Genomic DNA, 26,125 nt, shown 5'->3' on the forward strand with positions numbered 1-26,125 from the left:
CGGGTTCGAAAAATAATGAATAGTCGAATGATCATTTTGTAATTTATAATAGTTAAGGAACTTAACCAATCAACATTCTATATTTGAAGGATTATCTTGTAACTTTTAATAGTCGAAGAATTTAATAGAACAATACCCTATAATCAACGGACCATTTGTGTACTTTATCCTACGTTTATTAAGAAAAATGTAAATAAACTATATCTACAAGACTATAACCACTTAATTATTGTATCTTTTTATTTTGACTACCAATTTTTTAATTTTATCAATAAGATCATTTAACTATTTAAATGTTATCAATTAAGTGACCTAATTTTTAAGAGAGGAGGTGACATGACTAGTAAATATTGGTTTCATTATATATTTAATCCTTAATATTTATATACTCTATGAATTCAATCATAAATTTAATTTAATTTAGGCCTAATTAGAGATTAAATTTATTTAATTAAATTAAATTCATATTAAATTAATAGAATATATAAATATTAAGAACTAAATTTTTAATAATATCAATTTTTAACAATCATGTTTTGTTAAATGTCGGCAGCTTTATTGATAACATTTAAATAACTAAATGATCTAATTGATAAAATTAAAAGATTTATATTTAAAATGAAGAAAGTTAATAATTAAGTGGTCATAAATATAATTTACCCTTAGTGAAATTAGATTTAATAAAATGATCTCTCGTTCTCTTCTGTCATTCATTTTAGAGCCTTTTTGAGCTTCTTTGCCGTCTCTCTGAAAACTGACACTTTACTTAGATGGGCTATACTTACACTTCACTTGTAAGTAATGCTTTTTTCCTCCTTTATCATGTTTTTATTTTTAAGCTTCTTCTTTTGGGCGTTTTGAGCTGAACATTTGGAGTGTCTTGATGATTTCGGATGATTTGATTTGTTTATTCTGTTCAAGCTTGGAACTGCTGAAGTGAGGGTTACTCTGTTTCTAGAGTGTAGACTGTAATTTGAGCCTCTTTTTTTCTTTGTTTTAACCACTTTTTATTATATTAACTCATGGCTATGTTTTTTTCTTTCATTTTAGGTTGTGAAGTATTTAGAGAAAGGATTTTGATTTCAATTGTTTTTTTTTTTGTACAAATTGTTAGATTTCGAGTTCCTTACCTTTTGAATTCGTTTGCTTCCTCCACTTATTTGGATATATGAATTGGTTAATTTTAGATCCAGCTTGGAAGACTGTGTTTTGGGTTTTTGAGATTGAGTTTGTCACTTTATGTGCAAAAATGGTATCTGAATTTTGGATCTGTTTTGATAGTGTAATAAATTGAGTGACAAGGTCCCCTGTTTGTTTGTCCAAATAGTTCAATAGCTGCACTATCTTTAGCTGTAAAGTTGAGCTGGAATGCCATGTTGATTAATTAGAACTTTAGAAGTAGTTTTGGACTAAATGATATATCTAGGGATGTGGACCAATGATTAGTTAGGCAATAAATTCAAAGTTATGACTTTTAGATGTGAAATTGAAATTAATGCAGCTTGTATGGATGCTTTTTAAGGAGGGAAATTTTCAAACGTCCAATGATTTTTGCGGTCCAACATGATTCTGAAATTATGCTGTCTGTGTACTGCTTCTATGTTATCATTATTTTCCTAGCTGTATATCTAGTTTAATTCTTGTTTATGTTTTAGTAACTTTTGGTACATCCTTCCATAGAGGTTCATGATGAAGCTTGTATGCGAGTACTTGCAGGATAATGTATCTTTAGAGACTGCAACATGCTTTAATTGGCAATCCCAAATTTATGTCTCGCCTTTGTGCTTGTAACACAATCATGTTAAGCAAAAAGCCAATGGACTTGGTTGAAGTTTAATGTGTCAGCAGCAAGTATGATCACTGGTGTCAAAGTTGGCGGCAATTGAAATGATCATTGGTGTCTAAGTTGGTGACAATTGTAATTAAGAAGGGGATCTTGCACTCTGAATTTTCTGTGTATTACGTCAATATGCCTCCATGGTGGGGAAAGTCTTCATCCAAAGAAAAGAAAAAGAAAGCAAGCAAGGAGAGTTTAATTGATGCTAATAATCGTAAGCTTAAGATCACATCTGATGGAAAATCCACTAGCAGATCAGGGGGTTCTCGAAGGAGCTGTGCTGTTTTGGAAAGGGGATCTCTCTCTCGAGTCCCGTCACGATCACCATCACCCTCTGTGCAAGTATCACGCTGTCAAAGTTTTTCTGAAAGGCCTCATGCCCAACCACTTCCTCTTCCTGCAGGGCATCATGCTAATGTTTTACGAGTCAATTCTGGAATTAGTGCATCAATAAGACCAGGAATCGAAAGAGGTTCTAAGCCATTACTGTTTTTACCCTTGCCAAAACCTGTGGAATTTCCTAAGAAACTGGATCGTGCTGATGCTGAGGGAGATTTTGCTACTGCTTCGGTTTCTAGTGATAGTTCTATTGATAGTGATGACCCATCTGATTCCCGTAGCGCCCTGACTTCTGATTATGAGAATGGACAAAGGACTGCAGTGAACAGTCCATCTGGGTGAGTAACTAATTTGATATCATTTAAACTTATAGTGTTTGTGAACTGTCCTTTCAGATCTTATATGTCATCCTTGATCAATTATCATTTTAATTTTTATGTAGCACAAAGCACATGGATCAGTTGCTTGATGTCAATCAGCAGGACTCCAAGGAGATACTGAAACCAGCTAATGTATTATTTAATAATCAGTACCTATACCCATCACCTAAGCGAGGACTGGCGAACAGTCATGTGCTGAATTTACAGATTCCTCAACGTGGTGCTTTCTCTAGTGCTCCGGACAGCTCAATGTCAAGTCCTTCAAGAAGTCCAATTAGAGCATTTGGTCTTGAGCAAGTTTGGAACTCTGGTCATGGCATTGGAAAGCCTTTCTCTGATATAGTTTTCCTGGGATCTGGACACTGCTCTAGTCCAGGTTCAGGCCATAATTCTGTGGGTGGAGATATGTCTGGACAGTTGCTTTGGCCACAAAGCAGGTGTAGCCCTGAGTGTTCTCCTATACCTAGTCCCAGAATGACAAGCCCTGGTCCCAGCTCTAGAATACACAGTGGTGCTGTCACCCCTTTGCATCCACGAACAGCAGGGGCTGCCACTGAGTCACCTACAAGCCGACCCGATGATGGGAAACAGAAAAGCCATAGGTTGCCTCTACCCCCAATAACAATATCTAACACTTGTCCTTTTTCTCCTGGGTATTCTGCAGCAACATCTCCATCGTTACCCCGAAGTCCTGGTAGGGCAGAAAACCCAACAAGCCCTTGCTTCCGCTGGAAGAAAGGACGATTGCTCGGGAGGGGTACATTTGGACATGTCTATCTTGGTTTTAACAGGTGTGTCAAAGGGGTTATTGATTGTGGCAACTTTATCTTTATGTGAGATTGCTCCCAGCTTTTTGTTTTAAATTATAACATCTGAGATTAGATAAATGATTGTTAACATTATCATCAAATTTGAATGCGGGCGCTCCTGGTTCAAGGTTATTGATCTTTTTAATTTCCCAAGCGGCGGTTTACAAACGCACAACACACTCAAACTCTTGCAAATTTTTATTGCTATTTTCATGTTTCAATTGTTTTCTCTCTTTTTCATCCTTTCTCCCCTTCTTTTTCTGCATTAGTGAAAGCGGGGAGATGTGTGCAATGAAGGAAGTTACCTTGTTTTCTGATGATGCCAAATCAAAGGAAAGTGTACAGCAGTTGGGACAGGCATGCCTTTTTTTTTTTTTTTTTTTGTTAAAAAGACATTTGCTGGAAATTATGGTTTTAAGAACAGGAATATTTTCCTTAATATTCATTAAGTTTTTTTTTATTTTGGTGTTAATAATTTTAGGTGATCTTTATACTTATGGACAGTGTTTTGGCAGGAAATTATGCTGCTTAGCCACTTACGGCATTCAAATATTGTGCAATATTATGGATATGAAACTGTGAGTCTTCTTTTGTGAAAGGGTCATTCCTGTAACTGTTTTGTCATCGTTAGTTCGCATTCAATATAAATAGATCAATTCGAGCAGTTGATTTATTCTAATTCCATAGTATACCTTTTTATTTCATGAACAGGTAGATGATAAACTTTACATATACTTGGAGTACGTTTCTGGTGGCTCCATCTATAAACTTCTTCAAGAGTATGGCCCTTTTGGTGAAAGTGCCATTCGAAATTATACTCAACAAATTTTGTCTGGATTGGCTTACTTGCATGCTAAAAAAACTGTTCATAGGTGAGTTTATTTTCTGGTTATTCTTGGGATTTTACGTTGGGAATAAATCCAATGTGTCAATCATGTTGGAGTATCATTTTCTATTTTGTGCAATATCTTCAGAGACATAAAAGGTGCAAATATACTGGTTGACCCCAATGGACGTGTGAAACTGGCTGATTTTGGGATGGCAAAGCACGTAAGAGCATTTTATCTATGATTTCATAATTATTGGTTTTACCTACAAAATAAAAAACAAGTCATGCATATGCTGTTTTGTTCAACCAAAATAGATCCTCGCTTCTGATATTATCTTAAGTAGTTTGAATTCCTGAGTCATTTTATTAAAATAAATCCTACTATCCTAATCCTTGTAAGAAAAAGTAATTCCTGTATTTTACTGCTTATTAGATAGGATGCTTAATGCACGATTGCACATATCGCTTGTCTCTAGATGCTTATATTGGTTATCTGGCATAATTTGCAGATTACAGGGTCGTCTTGTCCACTATCGTTCAAAGGAAGCCCCTATTGGATGGCACCTGAGGTCTACATGGTTTAATAGAGTCTATTCCAATGTCATTATTTCTTTGTTGATTTTTATTAATGTTTTTATTTCCATATCCTGCTCCAGGTTATAAAGAACTCAAATGGATGCAACTTAGCTGTTGATATATGGAGCCTTGGGTGCACTGTGTTGGAGATGGCTACCACAAAACCACCTTGGAGCCATTATGAAGGGGTAGGTGAATTTTGATACACACAGGCATGAATTTGGAATTTTCCTGATGCTGTGAAAAGTGTCATCATTAATACAGCAAAGCATTTTTGCTTTTTGACTGTTTTTTTGTACTGCTTCAAAGGTTGCTGCAATGTTCAAAATTGGCAACAGTAAAGAACTTCCAACAATTCCGGATAGTCTTTCGAATGAGGGAAAGGACTTTGTGAGGCAGTGTTTACAAAGGAATCCATTACATCGCCCTACAGCAACTTGGCTTCTAGAGCATCCTTTTGTGAAAAATGTGATGCCGCTGGAGAGACCCATTTTCAGTGCTGATGCATCAGATCCATCACATGCAGTTACAAATGCAATGAAAACACTGGTATAGACAATTAAGAGTTATGTTTATTTGATTTTGTTGATCATTATCATCAGTTCAGGTTTTTACCGACACTGCTGACTGCTGCATCCTGCTTTTCAATATCTCATTAGGGAATAGGAAATGCTAGAAATTTTCCATACATAGATTCAGAGGGTGCGGCTGGCCTTCCATGCAGAGCTTTAAAAACAGTATCAGGATCCAGGTCTCTCTCTCTCTCTCTAACATGGATGCACTTGTTCACACATGTAAACAGCTGGTACTTGTAGGTGCAACTTAGACATGGATGCCTAAAATGGGCATATGAGTAGTTATGCTGCTTTGAGCTTAAAATAGCTCAACTTTTAAAAGAACTAGCAAAATTACTGAGATGTGATATAAATTTCTTGAACAATGAGAACAATGATGTTGTTGGCCTATAAGGGGAAAAATTAAACATAATAAACCGTTTTTTCAGCTATCACTTCCATGGTAGTGACAGGATAGCAGTCATAGATGGTTCAACATCCAATCAATATATAGAACAGATTTTTTAACTTGATTCTAACAATATTTCATATCATTATAATGTAAGTTGTTATTAGATGCTGTATTATGTATTCATGAATGATTATAGATTGATGACATGTAATTAAGGCCTTTTTTTTCTGCCAAATCCTTTGGTCTCAATACCGTGCTCCCCTGGATTCTTGGTGTATTGAATTGTATCTACTTTCACAATTGCATTTAGAGAAAATGTCGCTGCTACCAAGATTTTGACATGCCAACAATATCTGCTCTGATCTATATTTGATCATTATCTTTCAGTGTCATCATGATTTATATCGTATAATTATTTATGCTCCATTGCAGTGATGTTCATACACCAAGGAACATGTCATGCCCAGTTTCTCCCAGTGGCAGCCCTCTACTACATGCAAGGTCTCCACAAAATTTTAGGGGAAGGATGTCCCCCTCTCCTATATCTAGCCCTCATGCTCTCTCTGTTTCATCCACTCCTGTGACAGGTGGTAGTGGTGCCATTCCATTTCATCACCAAAAACAACCAATTACCTACTTGCATGAAGGTATTGGAATAATCCCAAGGTCCCAAAATAATTTGTATACAAATGCTAGCAACCCTTATCAAGAACCCAAGCCTGACATGTTTCGAGGGATTTCACAACTACAAGATTCTAATGCTTCTCAAGAAATGATTTCATCAGATACCGGAGCTTTTGGAAAACAGTATGGATGGCCTGGGCATGGGGATCATAGGGAATTCTATGATGGACAGCCAGTCCTGGCTGATCATGTGTCTCAGCAACTTTTGAGGGACCATTTGAAGTTGAAACCATCTCTGGACCTTAATCGAGGTCCATCAATGCCAGGCTGTAATGGAAGAATCTAGTTTGCTCCAGAAATCTGTCAGGGAAGGGCCTCCAGGCAATTTACATGCTTTTCGGTGCTAGGGGTGATTTATTTCCTAAAAATTTGGTTACATGTTCAAATTTCCTCGGAGATAATACATGCTTTTCGGTGCTGGGGAATGGATATTAACTGCATTCAAAACATTGCCAATGGTGTCGAAGACTCTTTTGGTACGTGTTTCACCATCATAGTAGGCAATCTATTGTCATTTGAGAGTAGACCGCGAAGTAAGTTCAAAACCAAACTCTCCTCTAGAGATCGACCTAAGCAGTTTCAACGAAGATCGTCTGCTAGTGTAAACTGTACATTTATTACACCCAAGGAACACAGAGAGAGCTTTTCATTTGCAATTTTTCCCTCTACATTTTTTACAGGTTGATGAACAGTGGTTGGGGATTAAAGTTTTTGTACAGAAGGTGGGGGAACAAAAACCCAATACTAGGCTTTTGTCAAGACTTGTGGAAATTAGCTGAGACTGGCCTTTGTAATTTTAGCTTTCTATGTAGCAACTCAGCCAAAAACTTGGTTGTGACTGCTGATATTGATATATCACTGCCAGCATTTTGTTAATTTGACTTGTATTTACATCCTAACATTAGGAAATGAAGTATGTTGAAAATTTGATTTGGCAGATGTCTGATGTTTTTAGGTTATAAACGTGGTATCGATTTTTTTTTTATTCAATCTTATTTCCTCTCACCCTTAGATAATTTATAAGTAAATCATTATTTAAATTATAATATTATCCCTATTAACGTAATTTTTACCTAAAGAATAAAAAATGAACATCCTTTCCAATTTTCCTACCAAAGACATCCCAACTTCCATCCATCAAACATAGCCTAAATGTGTAAATTTATCTCATCAATATTAGATTTGCACGCTTTTACTGAAATATCACCCTTACACCTAATAATTACCCGTCAGGTACCCTATCCCTTAATATTACCGATATAGTATCCTTTCTAACATGGTGGCAATAAAGCACAGATCGTCAGCCGCGTCTTTGCCGGGTTCTGTCCGAGCTGGCGTCACGTAAGGAAATGAGAGGATCACCATCCTCAACTTCGCTGAACCTCTGACACGTACGGAAGGCGCAGATCCATTATGTACGTTGAATTATTAATACTACATTATTACATGAGCCTGAAAACTCGGCTTTAAAACGCTCCCCCTCTCCTATAAATAACAACCCCTCTGAATACAAACATCACCACACCAAAATTACTTCATTGTTCTCACTTCTATCAATTCCTTCTATAAGGCTAAGTAGATTTTGTTATTATTTTTACAAGGTAAAATTATTTTTATTATATTATATTTATTTTATATTTAATTATTTGAACAAATTTTATTGTACTAATTATTTTGTATTATTTTTTGCGATTGTAAAATTGGAAAGCGGGATCATACCTCGAGACATTTTGCCGATACGGTAACAATATGAAATTGTCATTTAAATTATTGTGAATTTTTTAAAAAAAAATTGGATTAGTTTATATTTTAATTCATACACTATTTATTTAATTAGGCGTATTTCAGCTATTGTTTTGCAGATATAAGACTTTAAATCTTTCAAAATCTCATAATGATGCGTATTTCAACTATTGTCTACTATGATGGAGAAATTCGAGAAGATTAAACCGGCATCCTCTTCGCATCAAATCATCCTGTCAGAATATCATTCAAAAGAAACATCACTCTTGAGGAGCTTATCACTAAAATTTCAAGGAAGGTTCATGTTGGAAGTACTAGAAGACTGTCACCACTTCAGTATAGATTTCTAACCGTAGTATTTTCGTTAATTTATACAGCGTTCGAACTCTCCAACGACGACAATGTTGCTATGATGGTTGATTCTCAAAATCAATATTCAGACGCTGATACACAGATGTATGCAATATTTGTTGAAGTGTTTATGGTTTGTGGTATGTCATTATGCTCTCACTGTGGGCTGGCTCAACAAGCTGATCAAGTTGGCAGTCCAACTCAAGTAATGTGGAATGATTTTAACTTGTTAATGAGAAATCCACATCATGATGACATCCCATCAAGTTCAATGGGGAGACATTCATCAACAACTTGTTACGATCTATACCGAGGTGGCTCCACAAACAATCCGTATGGCAACATCGCTTCCAGTTCAAGGGGAAGACATTCATCTGCCAATATTTTTGACCTGAATATGGAAATACCCTCAACGCAACAATCTGTGCAGTACCCATTTGACACGATGCCTTCAAGTTCTAGGGGGAGTCATTCATCTGCGAGCTTCTTCGACCTCAATGTCAAGATGCCGTAAAGTTCAAAGGGAAGGCTTTCAACTACCAGCTTGTTCAACCTAAATGTTGGCATCATAGAGGAACCCTCATCTCCGCCAGAAGAACCACTTTGTGAGCCAGGTGCGGATGGTGTTGAGACTAGACTAGTCGTTCAGCCAGAATCACCATAATTCAACATGGACTCCGATGATGACGATGTAGATGAAGATCCAACAAATATGATATACACCGAACCTTCAACACACATGTATGAAACTGACTGTGGTGCAATGTACGGGCCAAAATTTACGGATATGCCTAATGTTGGCGACTACAGATTTAACTCATCAGTCAGTGATAGTGAGTTATATAAAGGAATGGAGTTTCCATCCAAAGAAGAAGTGATGATGACAATTAAGAATTACAACATACATGATTTTGTTTAGTCCAGATTCGACCGTTCCACCACCAAAAACTATGTCTGCCATTGTGTGCAACGTGATAACAGATGCAACTAGATGGTTCATGTATCGAAGAGAAAGAGGAAAAACAATACGTGGGAACTAACAATATACAATAGTCCTTACACATGCTGTGCTGGATGAATCAACTAGGATCATCCCAACTTGGGCTCTAGCATTATCTGCTAGTCATCATGCCCATGGTCAAAGCAAACTCCCATATAGTTATTGCGGTGCTAATTTCAGCTATACAGTCGCAATATGGGTACACCGTCTCATAGGAAAACATGGAAGGCAAAGTAGAATGCCATTAAAAAACTTCACGGTGAGTGGGACACATATTATAACTAACTTTATGAGACATTCTTATATGGAAAATACAAGAAAATTTTGCCCTTGTTGAAGGAGGAGATACATATTCTTAAAAAATTTTCCTCTGAAACTTTTTTTCCTCTGAGACGGTGGACGTCTTTGTCAACGTCAATGAATGCTCTCGCCTCGTGCTTCCTCGAAAAGTAGAAACAATTTCCCGTTCATGTTGAACTACTCATAATAATCATCCGCAATCGAATAATGATTCACATAAATGGGTTACGTACGGGTAATGCGTCCACGTCGATCCTCTCATATCATTACCCACTCGATGTGTTTCAACAACCATTCAACTTCTTTTTTGTCTCGTCTATCGATGATATACATATCATCGAGATTCTTAGGTGCTTCTAGAATATATTGTACAAAAGAAAATTGGTGGAGTACACGATCAGTAGGATGCCACTCAACAATAGCATAAATATCAGAGGGACCACTACCATCCATACATCTAGTGGTCCTCTCAAGTGATGTGGGATGTCAATCCTCATTTCTTCAGTAGAATAAGGAGCTCATTGAAACTAAACATACATATATATAATTCTTATCAAAATAATATTCTAATTATATAATGATAATTAAAATAATAATAAAATTTAAATACATACCTTTGTACCAGCCTTCTGATCAATGAGTAGCCGAATTTCTTCCAATTCATCCGGTAAATCTCGATGATCTTTTCTTGCACTTGACCACCTATTCAATGAAGAAAATTTCATTATATACTCAACAAAATTATTTATATACGAATTCAGTATTGAAATTACTCAACAATAGCGAGAAGACCAACAGTTGTTTCACTATTGGACATAAAAAAGAGCATGCGATACCACGCCTAAGACTGGAGAAGAATAAGACATTCGCCGATAGCATTTTTTCGACAATCAGTTGCTCGACACATTTCCCTATACAGAAATGCCAAAACTACGAAGTATCAACTAAGTGTGCCGACAACGTGAAAATCTGCGAGGTAATGCAACCACATACAATGAACTTGGTTACGCAATTTTTCGGGCATCATGATCCTCCTATGAGCTGTAATATGCAAGCTTGTGCATGCATTTTAACTTGTTCCTCAGAGGCATCGTGACTTAAATGTTTAAAAGTTGTATCCAACCAATTTAACGATATTCGACGACCGTTGAAATTAGGTAGGACACCTCCAAGATACTCATCGCACAAAGAATGTCAGTTAACATCCGCCATCCCATAAATCACATCCCATCTACCGGAAGCCTCAAATGTATGGAAATATCCTCTAGTGTAATAGTATACTCTCCACACGGAAGATGAAATGTGTGTGTCTCTAGTCTCCACCTCTCAACCAGTGCAGAAATAAGGTTGAGTTCAAGGTTACAGTACCTTTTCTCTATGTAACGAAATTCAACTTCGTCTAAATACGGCCAAACACGAGTATGTATCTCTAACTTAACTTTACGAATGAATGAATCTAATATACAATCTCTCTCATAATTTAATAAATAGTAAACAAATTAAAATATAAAATAATACTAAAAAATTAAATAAATAACATTCACAATAATTAAAATAATAACTCAATTTAAAATTATTACCATATTAAAAAAATACATCGAGATATAATTCTCATCTAAACGTAACAACGCAACTTCCATTTTATAATTACAAAAAATAATAAAAAAATCATATAATAAAATTTAATAAATTAATAAATAATTATAATATAATAAAAATATTTTATGTTCTTAATAAAAGGTTGATAATAGGAAAAGTAAGAGAATTTAAGATTTGAGTGTAGTTTGAAGATTATGTTGAGTGTGGTATTTATAGGAAAAGATGAGGGGAAAGACGTGTGATAATCAATGTAGGAGAATGGATGAGGAATTAAAGGAAAGGAGCGGATCATGCATTTGTGCCTTTCCTTACATAACCCCAGTTAGGATAGAACTCCGTAAAATCACGACTGACAATTTACGTTTTATTGGCACCGTATTAGAAAAGATTAAATCGGTAATATTAAGCTAAAGGGTACATGACATTAATTATTGAGTCTAAGAGTTATATTTCGGTAAAAACGCCTTAGATTTGGGAGAGAATATATAATTAAAAAAAGAATCCTTCACTGACAAATAAAAGGAAATACAGCACAACTCTAGCGTAATTTACGCACATTAACCCAAAATGCAAACCAAACAAGGCAAAGTAGGACACGAAAAGAGAAGCAAGTAGAAGATCCACGATCAGTGATCATTTCAAGCTCTGGTCTTGAAAGGAATAGCCCTGATAATTATCTGGTGGTAAATTGCAGCAAGAGCAGCTCCAATGAAGGGGCCAACCCAGAAGATCCACTGCAACCAAACGCATAAATTTTAGTCCATCTCTAACAATGCAAACACTACGATGAAAGATTGGGGAATGAAGAACGATACTAACATGGTCATCCCATGCGTGGTCTCTGTTGTATATTATGGCAACTCCAAGACTCCTGGCTGGGTTGATACCAGTACCGGTGATGGGAATGGTGGCTAAATGTACCAAGAATACCGCGAACCCTATGGGAAGGGGAGCCAAAATCTGCAGTGCAGTGGCAAGAAATTCATTAGTAATGCGTTACTCCATTACACTTTGAAGATCTAACTAAACACCAATATTAGCATGCACTCAAAAGGAAAGAAAACAACACATACAGGAACATGAGAGTCTCTGGCGTTTCTCTTGGCATCAGTAGCAGAGAAAACAGTATAGACAAGAACAAAAGTACCGATGATCTCAGCACCAAGACCTGATCCCTTGGTGTAGCCATGGGCAACAACGTTAGCTCCACCACCCAACATCTGATATCGACTGTTTCCTTGGAACCCCTTTACTACACCGGCTCCACATACGGCACCAAGGCACTGCATGACCATGTAAAACACCGCCCTTGTAAGGGACAGTTTCCTTGCCAGTAACAGCCCAAAGGTCACAGCTGGGTTGATGTGCCCACCTGAAGTTCAAAAAACACCCAGATCTGGTTATTAAACACATTTAACATGCGAGAACATGTTCAAATTTTGTGCTTGGCCAAAGAAAAACAAAGCTAAAATCTATAACAGCAAAGTAAAAAATAAAAATTGAAAGGAATGTGACCTGAAATGCCAGCAGTGCAGTAGACAAGAGCAAAGATCATGCCCCCAAAGGCCCAAGCTATGCCTTGAATGCCGACGGTAGTACACTTGGTCTTGGACTGGGACACACCCATTACAGTCAAGATGGTGATGTAAAGAAACAAGAAGGTGGCCATGAACTCCGCAATACCAGCTCTGTAGAAAGACCATGACTTGAGTTCACCAGGCTCAAACAAAGGTGCCGGTGGTGGTTCCTTGTAATCCTTGTCTGTCTGGGCTGATGTCCCAATTGGTTGTCTCTCTGAAAACTTGTTTGCTCCTAACTTTACATCCTCCTCTTTCCCCTCCATCTTCTTTCACCACTCAATAACCAAAGATTGAAGCTCTCTCTCTCTCTCTCTCTCTCTCTCTCTCAAAAGAATCCCAAGCCAAAGTTGCGCAAATAAGATAAGCTGAAGAATACGATGCCTTTATAGATGGGATAATGTAGTGACTATAATGGAATCATTGGCTTTTCAACGGAGATTTTTCCCTTAAAAAATTATTTTTTAAATGTAATAAATTTTATGATTAATTCTTAAAATAATTTCATTTTATGCACTATAATAACATGTCTAATCAACCTTATATGATACAAATTATCAATACCCATATTTCATTGATGAAACAAAAAGACGTGTTTTAGGAAGTACGTCTTTAAGGGTGTTATTATATTAAAAACACTAAAAAAAACATTTTTCTGAGAAATACTCTTAAATATGATTTGTTAGAAAAATACCCTAAAGTACACGCATAGGATTAACTTGTATCCTACAAAACACGAGGAAAGTACTCGCTTTGCACAATACACAAGATACGTCCTACATGGGTACATTTTTTTTTGGAGTACAATTTAATATTGATATTAAATACTTCGCGTTACGCATAATGCTATATTTTTAGATATTGAATTGCCTGAGAATTTTATTACGAGTGGTATTCAACATACTTCGTGTTTCCCAAATAGCGAGGTATGTTGTTTTCCAGCCCAAATCACAAGTGCTTGTAGGCATGTTAGGGTATTTAATCTTATTTTTTTAATTTATAAGATTATACACGTATTATTGGAATTTATCTTTCAATTAAGGTTAATATTGAAACATACGAGATATTGTAAGTGGGTTAAAAATCACCTTGAAAATGGTTCCAAAGCTTTTTTGTGCATGAAGAAAATGCTAATATGGTTTGGTAGGCACATTCGAGGGTTTTTCAGGTAGTTAATCTGAAAAATTACATAATTTATAAAAGTATAGGCGTAGTATTGTAAATTGTCTGTCAATTGAAAGTAATATCAGCACATACGAGACATTGTAATTGGGGTAAAAATCGCGTTCAAAATGGTTTCAAAACTTTATTTTTTACATGAAGAAGATGTTAACATGGCTTGACAGGCATGTTCGGGGCGGGGTGAAAATCATATTGTTGAATGATAACTTAAACAAATTAATAATTAAAACTTAATTAATAAGTTAAACAAATTTTAACATTATATTCGTTGGATTATATATTTAAAACATAAAAATGTGTTCGTTTTAAAACAAACTAATCGATACGAGGGCGTGATCGATTAGGATATTTGTTCTTCGAGTGTCTGGGATTCCTACAAATACTACATAGCTTCGGTTGTCCGGTTCTTTCTCGATGATAGACTAGATCCTTATCGCAGTAAATCCTCATTGGCGTTGTAGTGTAAAAGTTGGTTGTATTGTAGGTTCATCATCAATTGCATTTGAATCTATTTTCTTTCCAATGGGAGGAAACTCATACTGATACATATTGAATACGGTTTCCAATAAGAACACGCGATCAACGAATTATATTATAGTCAATACGTATAGAAGAATAAGTAGCAATGGCATGTAGACACGAGTATTTGGATGTTTGGAATACTCCACAGTCGCATGTTTTGTCACGCATATTAACGACGTATGTGTTGTGTTATATGCCTTTGAATGGCCTCGAATATTTTGAAACATAAAATATATTTTGTTCGCGACAGACGTATATCACACTCATCGCGTTTGAGTACTGCAGAAAGGTTTGTAATTTTATATGGATGTCTGGGTGGATTATGTGACCACTTGCAATCCAGTCAACTCACTGTCTTCCTAAGGTTGCAAATAGGGTTGCCAACTGATAATATGTCGCTTTGACAGCAGAAGTGATAGATAAATGTCGTACTCCATTCAATGATGAATTGATTACCTCAGCCAAGTTCGATTTCATGTGACTATATCATCTGCCCCCATCAAATGACCGAAGCCATTTCTCTCTCGGGATTTTAGCAAGGTAGTTTTAGCCTTCTTGATTCATGTGTCTCAATTTTTCAAACAGCTTGTCAACCTCATATACAGAATACGAGTGGCCTACCCATTAAAAATACAATAGTTAATTATAAATAATAAATGAGAGTATATCTGAATCCAAAACAATGAAAGACATACCCGTTCGAAATACCATTAAGTGTTCATCTTCGTTCTGAACTTTTGCAAATAATTTGTAGCAACATGGCATAAACAGTACCGGTGATAAATATGGGGAGCTTTTCAAGATGGTCTCATACGTAAAACATGTGATATAACATATCAATGCAAGTACTTAAAGAAGAATTCCTAAGAGTCTATATCTTCATTTTCGACTATTGCGAATGCGATGAGAATTGTTTTTTATTGTTGTCTTGTGCCACTGCCAACAACATTATTTGTGTGTATCTGTTGTATAACCAAGTGTCATCGATTTGAACCATCGGCTTGTAGTGCCGAAATACATTAACACACTAAAGAAATATCCAAAATAGCATGTGAAATTGGCACACCCCTTGTACGACTTGATCATTTTCGTACGTCAGAATAATTATTAGTTTGATAAACGTGCTCCATATATATTTCTTCATCAATTTCAGCCATGGTCGAAACTCTTTGCACGATTCTTCCCATTGGCCATATACTTTTTTTAGCATGATACCTAGTATACCATGCTTTATGGTAGTTAACTATGTAGCTGTACTGAGATGTGATTACAACTGGAAATTATTATACGTGGATTTGCTTTGACCAGTGGCATAAAGGCATCACAAAGCACGTGAACATCTAAGTTTGGATGGTCCTGAGTGAGCCTGTTGGTGATGTATGTATGAGGTTAGTCGTATTTTGTTAGCTTCCATAAGTTGTTCATCCTCTTCAAATGTGATACAAGAATGATAACCGTCGTTTTGCTATCAAAATAATTTCGTCTTCTTAATTAAATAAAAAGGAAAATGTGGTATAGAGAAGCAGGGTCGATCCACAGGGACTATGGTTTTTGTGATTTAGTAAAACTCTTTGATTTAGAGGAGTATAGAATTCCAGATGAAGTTAAAAATATATAATAAAATAAAATAAATAATTATAATTAAAAAATAATAATAAAAAAATAATAATAAAAAAAGGAAAATAATAAAATAATAAATAATAGTAGTAAAGATAAAAATGGATTTTTAAAAGTTGTTTTTAAAATAAAAGATAAGAATTAAATAAAAGAAAATTATTAAATAAATAATTTAAATAGATTGAGATAAAGAGAAACTTATAGTGAAAGTAGCCGCAGACTTCAGTTTTGCCTCAAATTTCTCGGATCATCGAAATAGATTTTTACTTAAAGATTCACGTCGGCTTACAAGGACAATTCTTCACTGTCAACTTGGATTATGTCGTTTCAACAATAATTGATATCGATCTCAGCTAGGGATGGCAATATAACCCGAACCCGACGGGGAAACCCGAAATCCGTCAAGTTCGGGTGAGGTCGGGTTGAATGATATCGGGTCGGTTTCGGGTTCGGGGATTTTTTCGGGTCGAGTTCAGGGAAAGGTATCCCCGACCCACCCCGATTATATATATATATATAATATTTTATATATTTTATATTAATTATATATATAATATTTTATATATTTTATATTAATTATATATAAAATATTTGTGGGTTCGGGTTTGTGTATAATATTTCGGGTCAGGTTCGGGGACGGGGAAAAAAAATCCCCGACGGGGTGCCCCGATAAAAAACCCGTCAGGGATCGGGTCGGGGTTGGGGATGGGGATTCATTTCAGGTTCGGGGAGGGGGCGAGCAAAACCCGCCCCGAACCCAACCCGTTGCCATTCTTAATCTCAATTTTCTCTTAGAAAACAATTGTACTAAGTGTGTTCTCAGAAAGTTGAATATGCTTCAATAAGCAAATCCTTCTTCAAACGTTAACCATAACAACATCCGGACCAATGTCGAAATCATTTTGATTTGAAAAGTAAGCTCATAAAACAAAGAGAAAAATCTGAAGTGATTTAAGTATCTTACAATTCTCACACTTGGAATTGAGTCTTCGCTTTAGCCCACGGCTTAAAAGAAAATTAGCTATGCATGACCAAAGTCATACTTAACATAATTGAAAAGTATGCAAAAAATAGAGAGAAAACTAGAGAGAAAAAGAAGATTTTATTCTTAGATGAGAGAGATATGTTTCTAGGCTTACCCTTGGAGGATATTTATAGCCTTCAAATTCCTAAAAACAAACTAAAACATCTTAAATCCTAATTAAAACACTTAAAACTATTTAAACTAAAATACCTAAAAATGATATTTAAAATAATATTCTAAATCCTAATTAAAATACTAAAACCTATTTAAACTAAAATACCTAAAACAAAGATAAAATATAAAAATAATATCCTAAAACTTAATTAAAATACTAAAACCTAATTAAATTAAAATACAAAGATAAAATATAATGTTTAAAATATTATCCTAAATTGAGTTTAATTCAAATCCGAATTCCAGCCAGCTTTGATTCCGAAAATAAAAAAACTGCAGAATTCTATCCTTTTTGTGTAATTTCCAGAATCTGACATCCTGCACAGAAAATGAATCAAAATGAACAATTAAGCCACAAAAACCAATGATTAATGAGTAATTTAAAAGCCAAAAATTATCTAAATTAAAGCACTTATCAAATAGGCTCAAATGTGCAAAGCGAGTACTTTCCTCGCTTTTCGTAGGACACGAGTTAGTCCTACGTATGCACTTTGGGAGTATTTTTCTAACAAATCTAGTTTGGGGGCAATTTCTTAAATAAAATAAAATTTTGAAGGTTTTTAATATAATAACGTCATCTTTAAGGTTCACGTTTTTATTATTCGTTTATTTTAAAAATTGAATTTTAAGCTCAAGCCATCAAATTTTAAGTACAAATAAAAAATATTATGAATGAGATTAAACAAGACTAAATCTAAACTATAGATATTTTAGGATAAATTATGTATTTACTCACTTATTTATTTTTATGATTTTGTTTAATTACATAATTATGGTTGTCAAAATCATATCATCTGATCACTCATTTTTAAGAAATTAACAGTAATATCAATGTTCTATAGTGTCTGATTTGAAATATATAGATGAATTTACGATATAATTTTTAATCTATGTGTATCTTCTCATCGAATGTCCATGACGAAGACATCTGATCAATTTCTAACAGAGTATCATCCAAATTCATATGTGCAAGAATTGCTCACCTCTTTATCCATCATAATGAAAATAAAATGTTATGTTCCAATAACAAAATATCATACTTCAATAACATTATTATCGTAAACAAAACTCTGAAAGAAAAGAAATTAAGGGTAAAAAAGAGAAATTCACTATAATATCTAAATTACAAGAGACTTACCATGACATTTAAGGCTTAATTAATAACTATAATCCCTAGCATATGTTTATAAGGGGCAAAACTTCTAGGTTAATGCATGGGAAAACTTTATTTCCCAATATAATGTTGTAATGCGATTATTTCCCAAAATGGGGCGATTTAAACAGGAAACATAGATCTATCGGCATCTTTAGTAGAAAACATGGATCTATCGGCGTCTTTAGCAGAATTTGCATGAAAATCGATCTCTAGGCATCTTCAAAACAAATTGCATTCTTATATGGAGGTCTCAACGTCTTCAAATTCCAACTTGGAGGGCTCGACGTCTTCAACATAGCTTCCATTCTCATTGGATCTCTCGACGACTTCCATTGTGGAGTAAAACGATGAAATGAATTGTAACAATGAGGAAGATCGTGAGTGTTAATGATTTTAGTGTAGGTCGGTCCCATAAAATAGCACAAAATAAAAAAAAGTAAAAGAAAAGGTAATAATGCATGTGATAATGGACAATCCATCTAAAACAGAACACAAAACAACATAAAATAAACCAAAAGCAAAAGAAAGGGTAATAATGCATGTGATAATGGGCAATTATCCATCAAAAACAGCACACCAAATAGCATAAAACAAAGCAAAAACAAAAACAAAAATACATTTTAGAAAAGTTAATCAATAATGCATCGATAATGGGCACTAATGTAGAGAAAATTTTGCATGGGGTCGGGATGTAGTTCACTGCATGCATGTGAAGCAATTATGGTATCGTAATAATGCACGGAAGATGATTTATAAATAGAGGATAGTGGGAGGGAGAGTGTGAGTTCGGGGAGAAGTTAGAAAATAAGAGAAGAAAAGTTTGCATGTTCGAGAGTTCTTTCGGGGAAAAAATGAGGCAAAAGTTCGAAGAAATGAATAAATAAATCAAATATTTAGTAAGTTTATGTAATTTTTATAATTGTTCCATTATGTTTATTTTAAATAGAAAATAATTAGATATTTTTTTTTTGAATTTAAAGAATGAACTATATTTTTTATTTTGTTAATGAGTAGGTTAGTGGTTGGTGGTTATTAATTATTCATTAACATCCCGGTAGGTTGGTGGTTGCAGGTTAGTAATTATCCATTATAATTATTAATGTAATTTATTCTGAATAGCTTTATTTTAACGTGTAGAGAAAATGAACAACAAATTTTTCACGATTGTCCATTACAATGGACATATGATGGAAAATGAGGTCGGGGTTATTTTTCATTCTGAAGCACCTATAAATATGATGTTTAAAAGGGACATCACATTTGTAGAGATGAAGGCGAGGATAGAAACAAAAATCCATTCTAAAGTTGATGGTTTGAGGTACAAATTTATGGTATGTTCTAATCCGATCAGGTATGCTGCAGTACCAGTTGAAGAAGAAGATGATATTATAACTATGGTTGAATTACATAACTCAACAAATATTCCAATTATTGAGTTATTTGTTGAGTTGTGTAATATTTCTAATGTGCCTGAGTGATCGAGAAATATGGTTGGAACTTCATCTCAAATGTGTTTCGAGAGACATTTCGATAACCCGACATATAGGTCGATGAACAGCTTTGTGGAGATGTTGGAAAGTGAAAATGAAGTTGGTGGAACATCTGGAGCTGCACAGTATGACGAAAAACCGATGGGAAGAAATACTTTAAGATTCCAATGAAGATGAAGAAACTAAAGAACCTTATTTGTATGAGGATGACATCATGTTCGATGGTGATGAAGCTGATATCAATATTGGTGAATATTCGACACCATATCAACCTACCCCTCACATGCAGGAGATTGATTATGAAGCAATAAGGGCACCTGAATTCCCGGAGATGCCACATTTAACTTCAGGCAACATGATTGAATCGTCCGAGAATTCTAGTGAATTATCAGTTGGGAAGCAATATAGAGGAAAAAAAAGAAGCTACAGTAGCGATTAAAGAGTATTGCATAAGAGGCCATGTAGATTGCAAGGTTGTAGAGTCCAACCAAAAAATGTTGTACGCAAAGTGTGTTAATATGGGCCTGAGTGTAAGTGGCTGATCAAAGTGTCCAAAATACAGAGGCAAGATGATTGGGTCATCACAAGGTACAATGGTCCACACACATGTTTATAAAATTCTATCGAACAAGACCACCGACTACTGGACTCCGATGTAATTTGTCAATATGTGAAGGTTTTGGTTGAACAAAATCCAAGGATCCCTTCTCGGTGTTAGCTACATCTATTCGAGACCAGTTCAGATATAATGTAAAATACAAACCCGTTTGACATATGAAGGAGAAGGCAAGGAGGTTGATAAATGGTGATTGAGATACATCATATAACGAGTTACCTGATTTGTTACGAGCTATGAAACAATTCATAACTGGAACCATCGTGAAGTCTCAGACCATGCTGTATACAACCGAGAAGGTCAACTTGTCATAGGGAAGAAAATATTCCATAGACCCTTTTGGGTATTCAAGTCATGCATAAAAGGTTTTCCATTTTGTAAACGTATGGTCCAAGTAGATGGTACATGGTTATACGGTCAATACAGACATATATTATTGATAGCAGTTGCGCAGGATGGTCAACGAAATATATTCCCAATTGCATTCACCATCGTTGAAGGAGAGACGATAAAGGCTTGGGATTTCTTTCTAACTAATCTACGTAAGTATGTCGTCCGAGAAGAAGGAGTTTCCTTGATATCTGATCGAGGAACAGCCTTTTGGCAGCAATTGAACGACCAGGTAGTCGTTGGACACCTTCGCACGCATATCCTGCTTATTGTATCCGTCATATTAGTAAAAATGTATTGAGAAGTTTCATAACGGCCGTATTCGTAGGGAGATATTCAGCATGGGTAAATTTTATTTTCAACATTTGTACCCATTTATGTGTTTGTTTATAAATTGACTTTAACAGAATATCTATTTTAAAACAGGATATGAACTACGCCAACCAAATTTTGACAAGAGATTTGAGGATTTGAAGGCCATAGATGAACGTGTTTGGAACTGAGCGACGAAAATTGAGCGGAGAAGTGGTCGCAAGCATACGATGGTGGTCGGAGATACGGACATGACTATAAACCTTGTTGAAGCCATTAATTCAGTACTAAAAGGTATACGCTATCTCCCAATAGCGAGTGTGGTGAAAGAGACATACTTTAGGTTGGCTAAAGTTTGGTCTGATAAAGGGAAAGAGATCGAGTGTCTGATAAATCGAGGTAAAATTTGGGCTCCGATGGTGGTAGAAGCAATGGAAGCAAATGAGCGTATGGCAACCTCAATGTTTGTTCAAGACTTCGATCGAATTGGATATACTTTTGTTGTCATCGCATGCATACGTCGCAATGAAGGAGCAGATCGAGAATTATTTACTGTAGATTTATGATAAAGATGGTATGATTGTGGTCGCTTTCAGGCGTGGAGATATCCGTGTGCTAATGCAGTCGCTGCATGTATGCATACTGGAATCAATTCATACACTTATGTTGATGAGTGCTTTCACCTACAGAGGATATTAAATATATACAACCATGAATTCAGACCAATCTCAAATTAATCTTATTGGGAGAATCGAGATCATGATGAATGGTTGCCAAATCCACTGCTTCGTAGAAGTCTCACAGGTCGACCGGAATCTATTCGTATTCATACCAGTATGGATATCCATATTAGAGAAAAAGGTCAACCGAAGAGATGTGGATTATATAGAGGTGAAGGTCATTCAAAAAGAAATTGTCTAAACCTTCCACAATACAGCCTCAGCAGTAATCTTATTATTTTATAAATTTGTATTATTATATTCAATTATTGAGTACATATTTAATAATAATTATTTAACTTTAATGATTTAATTTTAATGATTCAATAATAATTACTTGACTTTAATGATTTAACTTTAATGATTCAATAATAATTACTTGACTTTAATGATTTAATTTTAATGATTCAATAATAATTACTTGACTTTAATGATTTAACTTTAATGATTCAATAATAATTACTTGACTTTAATGATTTAACTTTAATGATTCAATAATAATTAATTGACTTTAATGATTTGTATTTAATGATATAATAATACTAAATATATTCGATTCAATTACTTTAATTTGATACAAATAAGGATTACAACTCTTGACGGTGTCGGGGTATTGTTGAGTAATAATGTCGAGGCGCACGTCGGTTTCGCTGTGGTCGTTGTACTTGTTCAGGAGTTTGTTCATCATAACCAACCTGCTTATTCATCGAGGGCATAGGTTCATGTGTTGTAAATATATGCCCACCACCACTATGCTCTCCCATCTGAGGACAAACACTCGTACTTGTCATCATAGATGTCATCTGATCAAAATCATTTGTTGCCCCAAACATAGGAGAGAACATGAGTGATTGATGAGGAACATGCTGAGGAGTGTAGGGCGTAACACCACAATCACCAACCACTTAACTAAATGATCTTGTGTGATGAAAAGATTCTGGTGGGATATTATCCATTGCCTCTTGTTTTGCTCTACGGTGAGAAGAACTCCCACTCCCAGTCCTTCTTGGTTTCTCGGGTTTACCAAATTTTTTCGTATACTCTATAAATTGTCACCTTTCTATGATCGTTGTCAAGAACGACTTTCCATGTTCCCAAAATAATTCAGGTAATCCGAACTCTTGAAGTCAAAGTCATCCGCTTGTATGGGAGTGAGCGTTGGCAAGTATGAACCCCTGTTGTTCCAATTATTGATATGGTTGGCATGCCTCAACGACCAATCCTCACCGACCCTACCCCGCCCATCTAATTTGTGGAGAGCGTCATGATTCTCTGGAATGACTGGAATAGGTTGGTGGAAGCCGATATGCCTCAACACTCTATCGGCAAATTGGAACTCCACAAACATGAAATGGATCAATGGTGTAACAACACACAATATTGGCAATCCTCCCAGACATGTTGCGATAAGTACGACATAATTTCTCGATCATCGTACGACCTCCAAATAAACTATAAAACAAAATTATATAGATAAAAGTAAATTTGCTAATTAATTTTATATATACCTCAACTTTGCATTTGATGTCAATCTTAAACCTAAACTCTTTCACGTTATTGTACGCCAACCCCGTTCTTTCTATTTTATACCTCCATCTGTATACCAATCAAAATAAAATTATGTAATTATTTTTCATTTGCAAATATTCTTTATTTAATTTAAGATAAAATTTTTAAATCAATAAAATTACCTTCCGGCAAAAGGAAACTCAACTGCAGTTCGGCTAATCGGTGTTAACCATGGAATTCTGTACCACACCCACGATTGTAATAACATCGTGCATCCACCGATTTCAGTCGTATACACATCATTTACAAGTAATGACTCCTTGCACATCTCGCGATACAAGAACGCCAATATTACTGATCCCCAGCTATACTGACGGGTCATAAAGAAGTTCTCCAAAAACGGAAGATATTGTATATGGACAAGATTACTGGATTTATCCGGCATCAAGATTCCACCGATCAACCGTAATATATATGCTCGAGTTGCATATATAATGTCTTGCTCACTACAATGAGGATCGAGCTTAAACTCATTTGCCAACCAGGATAATCTCAACCGTGACCCTTTTGCTATATCTTTGTCTGGTACCTTTCCAAGGTAACGCTCACATATTGCAAACACGTCAAGATCGTATTTCCCACCACTGCCATTCGATTTGTAGAAACCCCAAGTTATAAAGCCACAAAGGTGATCGTACATTCACCACATGGAATATGAAAAGTATGAGTTTATGGTCTCCACCATTCAATTAATGCACTTATCAAACCAGAGATCAACTGAAATTCTCTTACAAAAACAACATCATAAAAACCAACTATTTTCAAATTATCAACAATACGTTGATCTGGCATCTCGCAATTGATAAGTCGAGGACGAAGGACTCGTTGTTCGTCGTCCTGCAATTTGTTAATCAATGTAATTAGAATTAATTAACCGTTCTCGAATAAAAAAATAAGTCGATCATATTACCAGTTCTCCCAAATGACTCGAAATGTGTTGACCATCTAGCCTCAAAAGAACATTTTCTTCTGCCAAGTTTCAACAAATCTAGACAAAAATAAAATTCAAATAATCAATATCAACATGTTATCTACTTTAATAAAAAAATAAAAATAAATTTCAAAGATAAACTTTGCAATATAATCCCTTAATTTATAAATTCTTTCAAATTTAACCAATTAAGCATACTAATACAAAATTCCAACATAGTATACCAACTTTTAATAATTTACATCTTATTCATTAAATTCCTCAAACTTTGCAAAACAGTCACTATAACTTTACAATGTTCCAAAATGGTCCAAAGCTTATTTCAAATTATGTAACAACATATAAATCATTATTTCAAACTATGTTACATGTAATCACAAAATTAATAAATTATGAAACTAAAATTATGAGATCCATATATATGAAACACTAAACCTTAAAAACAAGAAGAAAATTAGATCTAGGGCTAATTACCTCAATTTTTTTTTGAAGATGATGATGGATATCCTCTCATTCTTTTTACTTCTGATGATCGACATCCTCCCTCTCCCTCTCTTTGCTTGTGTAATGAAATCTCACAATGAAGAAAGACGCCGAGCCGAGCACTCTTATAAAGATGTTTCGAACTCTCGTGCATGCATTATTATGAAGAAGACGCCGATACATCCCCTCCCAACTGAAGAAGACGTCGAGTATTCCACCCCCAATGTGAAGAAGACGCCGAGAAATCCTCTACTTAATCACATGCGTGCTGCTATTCCCGACATCCAGGCCCCATACATCTTTCTCTGCTCACCCCGTGAATTTCCTGCTCACCTCGTGATTTCCCACGTCCAGCCCCACATGCAGAGCTCCCACTCCCAGCTAGGCCCACATGCAGATGAAGAACTCCCAACAGCATGCAGTGTAGCTCGGAGGGGAAGTAGAAGACGCTGAGACCTCCATGAATTGTATTAAAGATGCCGAGGCCTCATGTTCGAATGGAAGTTGTGTTAAAGACGCCTAGACCTCCATGTTTGAATGCAAATTGTGTTAAAGACGCCTAGAGCACCATTTTGCATTTTCAAATCTACTAAAGACGCCTAGAAATCCCTCTTTACTGTGAAAATCACCCCATTTAGGGAAATAATAGCATTGTAGTATTATTTTGGGAAATAAAATATTCCCCTGCATTATCATGGCAGTTTAGCCATTTATAAGGTTGATTACTTATGAAAAAAAATCTTACATTATAAAAATTTTCTTCAATACAAATTTCTACTTTTAATTAAAATTAATACAAAAAAATTAACCGTGTCAAAAATAAATTCAAGTTACAAACTTTAATATATCAATTAAATTTATTTTAAGAATTTGTAATATACTAAAAGTTTTTTCCCTAGAATATTATCTCATTATTTATTAATTCACGATGAAAACAATATAGTATTTAT

The 26,125-nt window shown here is 35.2% G+C and overlaps 2 protein-coding genes across 6 annotated transcripts in view; one reads left to right on the forward strand and one right to left on the reverse strand.

Moving 5' to 3' along the window:
- Nucleotides 1–697: 697 nt before the first annotated feature.
- The window catches only part of LOC120214329 (mitogen-activated protein kinase kinase kinase YODA-like), a 32,198-nt gene continuing 6,770 nt past the window's right edge, over nt 698–26,125 (forward strand). The window contains exons 1-14 of one of the 5 annotated variants that reach the window (XR_005524853.1): nt 698–794; nt 1,717–2,514; nt 2,619–3,347; nt 3,635–3,722; nt 3,881–3,943; nt 4,077–4,237; nt 4,340–4,415; nt 4,704–4,763; nt 4,851–4,958; nt 5,080–5,319; nt 5,430–5,521; nt 6,169–6,953; nt 9,363–9,369; nt 25,610–25,614. Coding sequence is in view for 3 of the 5 variants with exons in the window: in XM_039212251.1 (XP_039068182.1) it covers nt 1,970–2,514; nt 2,619–3,347; nt 3,635–3,722; nt 3,881–3,943; nt 4,077–4,237; nt 4,340–4,415; nt 4,704–4,763; nt 4,851–4,958; nt 5,080–5,319; nt 5,430–5,521; nt 6,169–6,706 (2,700 nt within the window). In the remaining 2 variants the exon portion in view is untranslated. Of the gene's footprint in view, nt 795–1,715; nt 2,515–2,618; nt 3,348–3,634; nt 3,723–3,880; nt 3,944–4,076; nt 4,238–4,339; nt 4,416–4,703; nt 4,764–4,850; nt 4,959–5,079; nt 5,320–5,429; nt 5,522–6,168; nt 7,228–9,362; nt 9,370–25,609; nt 25,615–26,125 lie in introns of those variants that run through there. The other 4 variants (XR_005524854.1, XM_039212253.1, XM_039212251.1 and 1 more) reach the window with 4 other exon arrangements.
- LOC120214333 (aquaporin PIP1-3-like) lies at nt 11,903–13,330 on the reverse strand. Its single transcript, XM_039212255.1, has 4 exons — nt 12,929–13,330; nt 12,487–12,785; nt 12,233–12,373; nt 11,903–12,147 (listed from the first exon to the last, which is right to left on the reverse strand). Exons 1-4 carry the CDS (start codon nt 13,254–13,256, stop codon nt 12,052–12,054), a joined length of 864 nt encoding a protein of 287 aa, XP_039068186.1. The 5' UTR covers nt 13,257–13,330; the 3' UTR covers nt 11,903–12,051.

Source organism: Hibiscus syriacus, unplaced genomic scaffold, assembly GCF_006381635.1.
Source record: "Hibiscus syriacus cultivar Baekdansim isolate YM2019G1 unplaced genomic scaffold, ASM638163v2 tig00110057_pilon, whole genome shotgun sequence".
Classification (NCBI taxonomy): Eukaryota; Viridiplantae; Streptophyta; class Magnoliopsida; order Malvales; family Malvaceae; genus Hibiscus; species Hibiscus syriacus.

Excerpts from the sequence above, each read along its gene's own strand:
- LOC120214333 (XM_039212255.1), bottom strand. The coding sequence starts at position 13,256 with ATGGAGGGGAAAGAGGAGGATGTAAAGTTAGGAGCAAACAAGTTTTCA. Across the intron at positions 12,786-12,928 it reads CTGCACTGCTGGCATTTCAG|GTGGGCACATCAACCCAGCT; the intron begins GTCACATTCCTT and ends TTTGAACTTCAG. Across the intron at positions 12,374-12,486 it reads CCAGAGACTCTCATGTTCCT|ATTTTGGCTCCCCTTCCCAT; the intron begins GTATGTGTTGTT and ends ACTGCACTGCAG.